The sequence below is a fragment of the Ursus americanus genome, chromosome X, assembly GCF_024610735.1.
Source record: "Ursus americanus isolate L20-20 chromosome X, mUrsAme1.1.p, whole genome shotgun sequence".
NCBI classification, from domain to species: domain Eukaryota; kingdom Metazoa; phylum Chordata; class Mammalia; order Carnivora; family Ursidae; genus Ursus; species Ursus americanus.
Genome location: NC_142164.1, coordinates 122,717,478 through 122,729,748, shown reverse-complemented (window position 1 = coordinate 122,729,748; position 12,271 = coordinate 122,717,478). Strand labels below are relative to the sequence as shown.

The following is a 12,271-nucleotide window of genomic DNA, read 5'->3' as shown; positions in this document are numbered from 1 at the left end:
AGACTCAGGTGAGCAGACACGGCTTCTGGCTGGTGCAGGGAAGGCTGTGTGGAGCCCGGACCTGTTGGATATGAAAGCCGTGAGGATGTGATGGTGGGTGGGGCACTGCTGCGGGGTCTCTCCTGAATTGCCAGGTGTCTGTGCAGCTGTGTTGGTCTTGATAGTGGATTCCCAGGACAGCGCCCCCTGTGCCGGCCCTGTACCACGGCGGTGCAGCCCTGCGTGTGGGGGCTGCTGCACCCTCCTCGCCCTCCCCCGGGACATGGGGCTTCCGGTGTGGGGGGGCAGCCCGGTCAAGTTCTCCTCTGGTTTTAGGCGCAGGGAGCACCCTCGGGGGGCCAGGATACCAGCGGGCCGGGCAACCGCCGGCGAGGGCGGCCGCCACGGAAGCACCGCAAGAGGAAAGTGGCCATCACCACGGAGGTGACCCTCTTTGAGATGGTCGCCCTGGGGAAGAACTCCGTGCAGGTACTGCCCGCTGCGGGGGGAGGGGTGGCGTGCGGTGGGGCGGGTGTGGGGGGCGGCAGACACGGGCGCCCGCCTGGCATTAGTCGCTCCTCTGTGCCACATGGAGGCTAGGTTGTCCCCACGGAGTCAGGGCCCCACCCACTGCAGCCTTGTGCTGCCTGGGCTGCCCGGCCGCCATGTATGCCCGTCACATGCACCTCACACACGTACATGCACACGAGTGCTCAGCACTGCCGTCACATGACCTCATCACGCACACGCACACGCGTGCTCAGCGCTGCCGTCACACGACCTCATCACACACACGTACACGTACATGTACACGAGTGCTCAGCACTGCCGTCACACAACCTCATCACACACACGTACACGCACACGAGTGCTTGTAGCTGCCGTCACACAACCTCATCACACACACGTACACGCACATGCGTGCTCAGCGCTGCCGTCACACGACCTCATCACACACACGTACACGCACACGCGTGCTCAGCGCTGCCGTCACACGACCTCATCACACACACGTACATGCACACGAGTGCTCAGCGCTGCCGTCACACGACCTCATCACACACACGTACACGCACACGCGTGCTCAGCGCTGCCGTCACACGACCTCATCACACACACGTACACGTACATGCACACAAGTGCTCAGCGCTGCCGTCACACGACCTCATCACACACACGTACATGCACACGCGTGCTCATAGCTGCTCCGTCACGCATAGCTCATCAGTCACACACACGCACGCTCACCACTGCCTGTCACGTGCCTGATCATGCACACACGCACTCACACACGAGTGCTCATCGCTGGCCATCAGATGCACGTGTCCTCACGTCTGGCCCGTCCCACACTCCTCATCGCACATGCGTGCTCACCACCGGCTGTTACCCCTGCAGACGGCTGTCGAGGAGTGGGTGCAGTCTTACAAGGAGGACAGGGAGCTGGCCCTGCTGGACCTCATCAGCTTCTTCGTCCAGTGCTGTGGCTGTGAAGGTGAGCCGTGCTCCTGGATGCGCGTGGGTGTCCCCACACATGGGCCCGCCGGGCCTGCCTGTCCTGCCCGCGTGTGGTTGTAAGAGACCAGGCGGGCTGGGGCTTTGGCCGAGGCTGGATTAGTAAGAGCGCTTGCTTCTTGTGAGCAGCGTTATCTCAGAGCGAAGGGTGATTGTTCTCCCAGAGAAAGCTCTGTCCGTGTCCAGACCCCAGGCCCTCAGCATATGACCTCACTTTGCCGACGTCAGCAGTACGATAGTCCTTAGGGTGGCCCTCGTCCCGTGAGACTTTGTCCTTGTAAGAGGAGGGACGCAGGGGCACCTGGATGGTGCAGTCAGTTAAATGTCCGACTCTTGGTTTCAGCTCAGGTCATGATCTCAGGGTGCTGGGATTGAGCCCCACGTCGGGCTCCGTGCTCAGTGTGGAGTCTCCTTGAGACTCTCTCTCTCTCTCTCCTTCTGCCCCTCCCATCCGTGCTCTCTCTCTCAAATAAATTAATCTTAAAAAAGAAGAGGAGAAATGCAGATACAGAGGAGAAGCCACGTGAGGACAGAGGCAGAGACGGGAGGGATGTGGCCACCAGCCCAGGGACGCCTGGAGCCCCAGAAGCTGGAAGAAGCAGGAAGGACCCTCCCCCGGAGCCTCCGCTCTTTCCAAGTTGGGGTTGCTGTGGGTGGGCTTCAGCAGAGGGCCACACTGTGGTCCGTGACAGTTCCACGTCCCCTGTGCAGCGCCCGTGGAGCGGCTCGCCCAGGATGCTGACCAGTGAGCTGCTCTCGCGGGAGGCTCGGGGTGCAGGACGGGACATGTGTGGGGCTGGCACGCCCTCCCTCCCAGGGCTTTGGTCAGCACAGGATGTCAGCAGGGCCGAGGGCAGCGGGGCCGTCAGCCTCCCACGGGGACGTCTGGGTGCTGACGGACAGCTCAGGTTCTGCCGCAGGAATGCTGGAAGCTGAAGCTCTCCCCGCCGTCTGCAAGGGCGCTGTTGACTTACACACACGGAGCGTGAAAAGTACTCGGTCATACCCGGCGGGGAAACACCGACCCCTGCTGCCGTGTGCGTGCACTTTGGACGCACGGCGCTCAGGGAGAGACACAGACACACCACGCCACCCAGGGTGTGACCCCACGTGCACGAAATGTCCAGAACGGGCATGTCCGCAGACGGACGGCATCTCAGTGGTTCCTGGGGCCAGGGAAACGGGAGGGGACCACCAGTGTCTGGGGGGTGGGGGCTTCCTGCAGTGGCCGTGGTGATGGTGCACTGCGGGAAATAAACACACTGCTGAGGTTCATGCTACGAGTGAGTCCCTCGTATGGTGTGTGCTTCCATGTCCATGAGTCGTCATCACCAGCGAACAACGGGGTCTTCCCCTTCCCTCCAGATCCTGACGCAGGAGCTGTGGGGGCAGGACCGGCCTGTCGGGAAGCCCCGGCGGCGGCGTCTAGCCGGGAGCCCTGAGGGTGCCTCGTGAAAGCCCCGTCGTGTTAGACACGCGGGAGCCACAGCGCGTGTAGACCCCAGCCAGTGAGGCTGGATTCTGTGGCCTCACTGTCCTATGTCAGGGATGAGGCCCTGTCCCCTAGGAGCAGGACGGTCGGGTTGAACCGCGTTTCCTTCTTTCTCTCGCAGGGATGGTGACAGCCGAGCTCTACCAGAGCAACCAAGGCAAGAACGTGGTGCACAAAATGACCGAGAAGTTTGACCAGGTGGGGCGGGCTCCGCGCACTCCGTGAGCCCGGGCCTGAGGTCGCGGGAGCTTCCTCCTCAGCGTCGCTGCCCTGGATCCCCCGGGCACGCGGGTTTACGGTCAAGCCTGGGGGTGGAAGGGGCTGAGGCATCCCCATCTCCAGGTAGAAGCCGTCCTTCTCTGCTTCCCTGGGAGAAGCCGGCCCTCTGGTGCTTTGCGGGCAGGACCACGTTGCTTTAGAAAGGAAAATGCAAACCTAAATTAGATATGGGACATTCTGTTATGTACGGGGAAGACGTGGTTATCACATGGTGCTCACGTGGCCTTCATCCAGAGGAAGAAACAGCAAGGCCGGCGGGTGCCTAGATGCGCCCTGCGCCCGTGCTGACCTCCTCCCCGCCGTTTGAGGAGTACGGCCCTGAACTTGGGCCTCGCGATGTTCCGGTGCTTGGGCTTTCTTGCATGCGCACCCCCGTGCATACCAGCCCTGCTGTGCCCGGCTTCCAGCTCCGTGCCGGGAGAGACCGGCGCTCAGCGTGGCGTCTCTACGGCTCTTCCCTCACACGCACACAGTTTAGGAAAGACTTTCTGTAAATGTGAATAATGTCGAGTAGACATCTATGTCATGGCTGTGGAATGTTCCATCGCATGCGTGTGTGTGGTTCCCATCCCCGTTCTGCTCCTGGTGGCCTTCGGGTCGGTTTCGGGCTTTGTGTGGCTGTGGACGTGCGACGTCCGTGGGTCCTGCTGTGTGTGTTCCCATGTGTGCGTGTAGCAAATGGTCAGAGTATGTGCACGTTTTACTCTGTGGTGTGACGCCGGCTTCTTTTCACAGCATCTCCACGGATGCATGCCTCCGCATCCCGTGTTCGAGGCCATGTAGTTATTGCCAGTCTCGTAGTTGCATGCATGCCTTTAGGCACCCCATGTACGTGGAATCAGGCAGGATGTGTCCTTCTGTGTCTGGGTCACGTCTCAAGGTCCATCCACGTCCTAGCAGGCGCAGAACGTCTTCCTCTTCAAGGCTGCGTCATGTCCCGCTGTGTGCATGGACCATAGCTTGCTGATGGACTCGTCCTTTCAGGGAACACACGTAGCATCTACATTAATTCCTCACAGTTTAAAATACTTAGTGACTTCAGAAAGTCTTGTGAATCAAGTCCGTGAACAGTAACTGTTTTCCTTAACTTTATTTGGAACGTCAAACCTAAGGAAAGGGGAAGAATACGTAGACTTCGCCTGCGTTCGGCAACTAATGCTCCGCCGTCTTCACCTTACCCCCACGTGTGCACATGTGCCTCTGTGCATGCACATGCATGTGCACTGTGCACGTGGGCGAGCGAATGCGCTTGCGCGTGTGCCGTCTTCACCTTATCGCACATGTGCCTCTGTGCGGTGAATGCACACGCGTGTGCACCGTACACATGAGCGAGCAAATGCATATGCGCGTGTGCCATCTTCACCTTATCACCATGTGTGCACATGTGCCCTGCATGCACACGCATGTGCACTGTGCACGTGGGCGAGCGAATGCGCTTGTGCGTGTGCCGTCTTCACCTTATCACCATGTGTGCACATGTGCTGTGTATGCACCTGTATGTGCACTGTGCACGTGGGCGAGCAAATGCGCTTGCGCGTGTGCCCTCTTCACCTTATCATGCATGTGCCTCTGTGCGCGAGTGAATGCACGTGCGTGTGCCGTCTTCAGCTTATCCTCATGTGTGAGTATGTGCCTCTGTGTGGTGCATGCACACGCGTGTGCACCGTGCACATGAGCGAGTGAATGCACGTGCGTGTGCCGTCTTCAGCTTATCCTCATGTGTGAGTATGTGCCTCTGTGCTGTGCATGCACACGCTTGCACACGGTGTGCGTGAGCGAGCGAATGCATATGTGTGGCATCTTCATCTCATCCCCATGCATGTGCCTCTGTGCCGTGCATGCACACACGTGTGCCCTGTGCATGTGAGTGAGTGAATACGTGTGCCATCTTCATCTTATCTCCATGTGTGTGCATGTGCCCCTGTGCTGTGCATGCACATGCGTGTGCCCTGTGCACGTGAGCGAGTGCATGCAGATGTGCGCTGTACACATGGTGTGTGTGTAGGTCCATGAATGTGCACACATGTGTTTGCCACTGCTTGTGTTCCCCAGAACCACTTGCAAGGGGGCTGCAGACTGAATTGGGCCCTGGCTGTGTCTGCATGTGTGGCTGTGAACGCTCCAGTGTGACCGTGGTCCAGTCCTCACTCTTGGGCCCACTAAGTCGCTGGAGGATAGCATCTGCGTGAAGGGGCTGCACGCATTACCGTGCCTGTCTCAGGGATGTCCTCACGTTTTGTTTCTGTCCCATTGAGGGTCCAGCTAAGGGTCCCACGTGACATTAGCCTCTGTCCCCAGGCTCCCTTGAAGCCCACAAGTTCGGCACTTTGGAGAGCTCAGGCCCGTAGTAGAGGAGGACGCCCTACTTTGCTTCCGGCCTCCATGTCCCTGAACTTAGTTCCTTCCTTGGGGTCACTGAGCATGGCCCTGACTTGACTGGGCCTCTTACTTCAGAGAACCCCCGTTGCTGGATCGGGATCCCGTTCAGTCTCCCCCCAGCTCAGAAGCAGCAGCGGCGGTGTTGCCAGTCCCCCAGCCTGTCTCCCTCATGGGAGACCCTGTGCTTCCCAAAGAGCAGGCCGCCGGACACATTGTAGGGAAATGCCAGAGTGTGAGGGCCCACAGCGGGCAGGGTGACATGCATGGCCACTGGCCGTATGGAGACGTGGCAGGGCAGCGTGAGAGGCTCCAGTGCTCCCCGGTCCTCTGCGCAGAGTGGTGTCTGTGCCGTGGTGTCTCCCGGTCCTGGCCTCCAGAGATGACACAGTGCATGTTCCGAGTGTCAGCCGTGTACACACGGCGGCTGAGCGCCGCAGACGCAGCCTGTCCCCCCCCCCTCGCGAGGACACTGACGTGAAAGAGGACATGGACTGCTATTGTAGAGGCAGGGTGTGCACGCTGTCGGCTGCTCGGAGCCGCCCCCCCACCCACCCATGGGCCTCGGAGCTGAACCCCCCCACTCACCCACAGGCCTCAGCCTCCGGGGGGGATGGAGACCACCTCCCAGCACCCCATGCTGCACGGGCCTGTCCTGCTGGGACCCGCTGTGGGCCCGGGGACGCTGGAATTCATCGGCACGTCTCGTCTGTCCTTGCAGGAGACCGGTCTTTACTACAAGAAGTTTCTGGCTTACCCCTGGATCCTGACCATCATGTGGCCAGAGAAGCTGGTAACACCCGTTCCACTGTTTAAGAATGGGGTGGTTCTGGGTGGTTTCCCAGCATGCCCGAGGCCGACGGAGCCCGGGGTAGCTCGTGTGGAGTCCCCAGCACGGGGTGGGCATCCCGATTGCCGACGAGGGACCGCGGGCTTGTGCCTGGCTCCCAGGAGAGCTGCACGGAGCTGGCCCCGCAGACAGGGTCCAGACTTCGCTGTGTCTGAACTGCAGCGAGGGGGCTCTACCTGACCTGACCCCATCCTGTCCACCCCGAGCGCACTGGAGCTGCCGCGTCGTGTCCACCACGGGACAGGACCTGACGGTGCTGAGTCCACACTGAGTGCACATAGGGCCCATGGCGTGCTGCTTCAAATGAGAACGGTGAAGCCAGACTCTGTCTGTGCGCAAGGGCACAGTCAGACCTGACCTGTCCAGCAAAGCTGAGTTCATCCAGTGAGTTCTGTCCACACTGCCATGTTTAGACTGGGTTGTGTTCTGTCTACACTGGTGCAGTTAGACTGGTCATGTTCTGTCTATGCTGGGATGTTCACACCTGACCATGTTCTGTCAGCACCATGTCATGGAGCCCTGACTATTCTGTCTACACTGGCACGCTTAGACCTGATCTTGCTCTGTCTACACTGACATGTTTAAACCTGATCATGTTCTGTCTACACTGGGATGTTTAGATCTGACAGTGTTCTGCTGTGTGTATGCTCTGTCATGGAGACCAGACTTTTGAATCTACACTGGCACATTTCGATCTGATCATGTTTTTGTCTACACTATGTCTTGGAGACCTGACTGTGTTCTGTCTACACTGGCACATTTAGACCAGATCGTGTCCCATCTACACTGTATCATGGAGACCTGACTCTATTGTGTCTACACTGGCACACTGAGACCTGACAGTGTTCTGCCTACACTGAGTCATGTAGACATGCTGTGTTTGGTCTACACTGTGTCATGGTGCCCTGTGTTCTGTCTACACTGGCACATTTAGACCGGGTCGTGTTCTGTCTACATTGGTGCATTTAGACCTGACCATATTCTGTCTACCCTGGGATGTTTAGACCTGACAGTGTTTTGTTTACGCTGTGTCAGGGAGCCTGACTGTTTTCCATCTCCACTGGCACGTTTAGACCTGATCATATCCTGTCTACACTGTGTCACGGAGACCTGACTCTTCTGTCTACACTGGCACATTTTGCCCGATCGTGTTCTATTAGACCTGAGCATGTTTTGACTACACTGGCACGTTTAGACCTGATCATATCCTGTCTACACTGTGTCACGGAGACCTGACTCTATTTGTCTACACTGGCACATTTTACCCGATCGTGTTCTATTAGACCTGAGCATGTTTTGACTACACTGGCACGTTTAGACCCGATCATATCCTGTCTACACTGTGTCACGGAGACCTGACTCTATTCTGTCTACACTGGCACATTTTACCCGATCGTGTTCTATTAGACCTGACCATGTTTTGACTACACTGGCACGTTTAGACCCGATCATATCCTGTCTACACTGTGTCACGGAGACCTGACTCTATTCTGTCTACACTGGCACATTTTACCCGATCGTGTTCTATTAGACCTGACCATGTTTTGACTACACTAGCACGTTTAGACCCGATCATATCCTGTCTACACTGTGTCACGGAGACCTGACTCTATTATGTCTACACTGGCACATTTTACCCGATCGTGTTCTATTGGACCTGAGCATGTTTTGACTACACTAGCACGTTTAGACCCGATCATATCCTGTCTACACTGTGTCACGGAGACCTGACTCTATTCTGTCTACACTGGCACATTTTACCCGATCGTGTTCTGTTAGACCTGAGCATGTTTTGACTACACTGGCACGTTTAGACCCGATCATATCCTGTCTACACTGTGTCATGGAGACCTGACTCTATTTTGTCTACACTGGCACATTTTACCCGATCGTGTTCTATTAGACCTGACCATGTTTTTTTTTGTTTGTTTGTTTTTTGTTTTTTGTTTTTTTTAAAGATTTTATTTATTTGACAGAGATAGAGACAGCCAGCGAGAGAGGGAACACAAGCAGGGGGAGTGGGAGAGGAAGAAGCAGGCTCATAGCGGAAGAGCCTGATGTGGGGCTCGATCCCAGAACGCCGGGATCACGCCCTGAGCCGAAGGCAGACGCTTAACCGCTGTGCCACCCAGGCGCCCCTAGACCTGACCATGTTTTGACTACACTGGCACGTTTAGACCCGATCATATCCTGTCTACACTGTGTCACGGAGACCTGACTCTATTCTGTCTACACTGGCACATTTTACCTGATCGTGTTCTATTAGACTGGACCATGTTTTGACTACACTGGCACGTTTAGACCTGATCATATCCTGTCTACACTGTGTCACGGAGACCTGACTATTCTGTCTACACTGGCACATTTTACCCGATCGTGTTCTATTAGACCTGACCATGTTTTGACTACACTGGCACGTTTAGACCTGATCATATCCTGTATACACTGTGTCACGGAGACCTGACTCTATTCTGTCTACACTGGCACATTTTATCCGATCGTGTTCTATTAGACCTGAGCATGTTTTGACTACACTGGCACGTTTAGACCTGATCATATCCTGTCTACACTGTGTCACAGAGACCTGACTCTATTTTGTCTACACTGGCACATTTTACCTGATCATGTTTATTAGACCTGACGATGTTTTGACTACACTGGCACGTTTAGACCGGATCGTGTTCCGTCTACGCTAGCACACTTAGACCAGATCGCACTCCGCCCACGCTGGCACGCTTAGACCGGATCGTGTTCGGTCTACGCTGGCACGCTTAGACCGGATAGTGCTCCGTCTACGCTGGCACGCTTAGACCGGATCGCGCTCCGCCTACGCTGGCACGCTTAGACCGGATCGTGTTCCGTCTACGCTGGCACACTTAGACCTGACCGTGTTCTGTGTACTCTGTGCTGCCGTCTCTGCGTGCTGTTGTGATGATCACTGTTGGCATGGCCCGACCAGTCAGGGTTTCTGTAACCGTCCACACCTGGGTGGAGATGGTTAGGGCACCGTGTGGCCGGCCTCTGGCCCAGTGACTGCAGGTGTCCCGTGGGCTGGAGGCTCACCTGCTGTCCTGCATATCGTTCATTCCTCACCATTTCGTGTGCACAGACAAGGTAACATGTATTAGTGCACGTCATGACGAGGGGGTGGGAGGTGTTCTCACGACTCGCACCGAGTTTGCAGAGTGAGGACCGACCTTGCAGACCGGGGTAGTGAGCTGGTCTAGCCTTGGAAAGGGGGGGTTTAGGGACATGTTTGTAACCTGTGATCTGGTCTAGCCTCAGACTGAGGGTTTCAGGACACATTTGCAATCTGGTTAGCAACCTGGTCTAGCCTCGGAATCGGGGGTTTTGGGACATGTGTGTAACCCCGTTAGGGACTTAGTCTAGCCTCCAAATGGGGGGTTTCAGGACATGTTTGTAACCCGGTTAGCTACCTGATCTAGCCTTAGAATGGGGGGTTTTAGGACATGTTTCTAACCCAGTTAGGGGCCTGGTCTAGCCTCAGAATGGGGGCTTCAGGACACGTTTGTAATCCGGTTAGCCACCTGGTCCAGCCTCGGGATGGGGGGTTTCGGGACATGTTTGTAACCCCGTCAGAGCCCTGGCCTCACCTCCCAGTTGGGGACTGGTGCCGAAGGCCCACCCACATCAGGTGTTTGAAGCTGGGGTCTCCCTTTGAGCAAGTGCGCTCTACACGCGAGTCTGATCGCCAGTCCATGGAAGGGTACCCCTCCCCCTCACATCGCAGCCAACGGTGGGGGGCTCAGTGCGTTGGGGGGACAATGGTGGGAGCCTGTTGCCCAGGGACAGGGCTGAGGGAGTGGTATGCAGAAGGTGCAGGGGCGTGGGGCGTCCGGGGTCCCTGCACGGAGACGGAGGGTTGTCACAAAACACACTGAGGAAGTTTGGGCGCGGTGCTTGGGGGCCGTAGCATGAAGGGCTGCGTGGGCGGTGGGGGCCCCGGCGGGGGGGTTTTGCGGCACGGGCGGGGCGGTCCCTGGCGTGGGGGCCGGCGCAGGTGGTGGGGGCCCTGGCACGGGCGGTGGGACCCCTGGCGCGGGGGTAGCAGTGGCGGTGGGGGCTCTGGCGTGGGGGGCGGTGCAGGTGGTAGGGCATGGTGTGAGAGGAAAGGTACATGATGCCCATGGGTCCCTGCCTGCAGGGGTGAGTGTGAGCAAGGCAGGGAGCTGTGAATGCAGCCCCTGCACATGCGGAGGTGGGGATGCGGTGCATGGGGTAGGGGTGGGGGGCACAGGGCTGCACCTGTGGGTAGAGCTTGAGGGCTGCGCAGTGCGTGAGGGGCGCACCGTTGGGGTATGCCTGACCCACCGCCATCCTCTGGGTGCTTGCAGGCTGCGCTGCACCCCTGCTGGGTTCGGGCCTCCAGCCTCAACCTCCTGGCAGGATTCACCTTCCCTTGGGGTCTCCTGCGGGTCCTGCAGGTAATTCAGACCAATTCCTACAACTTGATAGAGGAGAGGCTGGAGGTGAGAGGCTGGAGGCGGGGTCTCCTGACGGACATCTTGCCGTGCACGTGGAAAGAGGCTGGTGGTGGGTCGTCTGATGATTTGATTCCTGGGCACGTGGCAGGACGGACGCAGGAAGGCTGACAGGCGGCCGGTGAGGTGGACACAGCTGCAAGCCCGTCTGTGATCTCTTCCCTTCCCCATGCCCCGCCTCCGACTCCAGCCCCGGCAGAGTCACTGGTTTCTCCCGCGAGAGCAGGAATGGGCTGAGCCCCCAGGGCCAAAGTACTGCTTTTAAGGACCGTTCACTGTTCACGTCCGCGCCAAATATTTAAAGGGCCTGAATTCAGCGAGAACCAGGGTGGAAAACAGGAGGGCGAAGCTTCTCTGGGATGACGTTGGAGAGGTGCCTGCGGGCTTTCCTCAGGGCTGAGCTGAGGTCCCGCAGACCCGGCTCCTTCCCACATGTGCGGGTACACCCGGCACAGCCTACGGACTTGACCAGGGCACGTGAGATCATTCGTCCAGATGCAGGGTGTGGGAGACGTGGGGTGACCCTGGTGAGTGTGGATATGTGACCCCCAGGTTCTGGGTCTCGGGGATGTTTACCAGGTGAGTGTCTGTATCTGACCCCCCCCCCCCCCAGGTGCAGGTCTGGGAGATCTGGGGTCACCCTGAGTCAGAGCGGACGTGTGACCCCCCAGGTGCAGGTCTGGGAGATCTGGGGTCACCCTGAGTGAGAGCAGACGTGTCACCCCCCTGAGTGCAGGGTCAGCGTGTGGTCATGTGACCCAGAGTCCCTTGTCGGGAGCAGAGCTCCGTGTGGTGATGGTGGCACGGGCCCACGCCCGGCACAGCATCTCACGCCCTCCCTTGTTCTGTCCTTAACGCAGCAAAATGACTTCTACCCGATCGTGGGGCCGGGGCCCTTCTGGAAGAGGTTCAGGGTGAACTTCTGCGAGTTCACGGAGCTGCTGGTGCACCAGACGCATTCCTCGGTGCTGTGTGACGGACACCTCATGGACACGGTGATCTGCATGCTCAGCGGCCTCACAAACTCGGCCGTGTACAGCCTGCGGCACACCAGCTCCCTGGCAGGTGAGACGCTGCACAGCGCCCCCGCCTGGGCTCCTGCCGGCTCGGGGGAGGGGCCAGAGGACACGGGGGGGGGGGGGGCGGGGGGGCAGGGGCTGTGGGGGAAGGGGCCACAGACATGGGAGGTAGGGGCCATGGGGGAGGGGCCGTGGGCCACAGGGACAGGGGCCAGAGGACATGGGGGTTAGGGGCCATGGGGGGAGGAGCTACAGATATGGG

The 12,271-nt window shown here is 58.2% G+C and overlaps 1 protein-coding gene across 2 annotated transcripts in view; it reads left to right on the top strand.

Moving 5' to 3' along the window:
* The window catches only part of LOC123802729 (cohesin subunit SA-2-like), a 64,285-nt gene that overhangs the window by 10,990 nt on the left and 41,024 nt on the right, over window positions 1–12,271 (top strand). For both annotated transcript variants that reach the window (XM_087859802.1, XM_087859801.1), the window contains exons 5-9: window positions 316–468; window positions 1,375–1,471; window positions 3,105–3,181; window positions 6,360–6,431; window positions 11,851–12,055. In XM_087859802.1, the coding sequence (XP_087715928.1) occupies window positions 316–468; window positions 1,375–1,471; window positions 3,105–3,181; window positions 6,360–6,431; window positions 11,851–12,055 (604 nt within the window). The remainder of the gene's footprint in view (window positions 1–315; window positions 469–1,374; window positions 1,472–3,104; window positions 3,182–6,359; window positions 6,432–11,850; window positions 12,056–12,271) is intronic.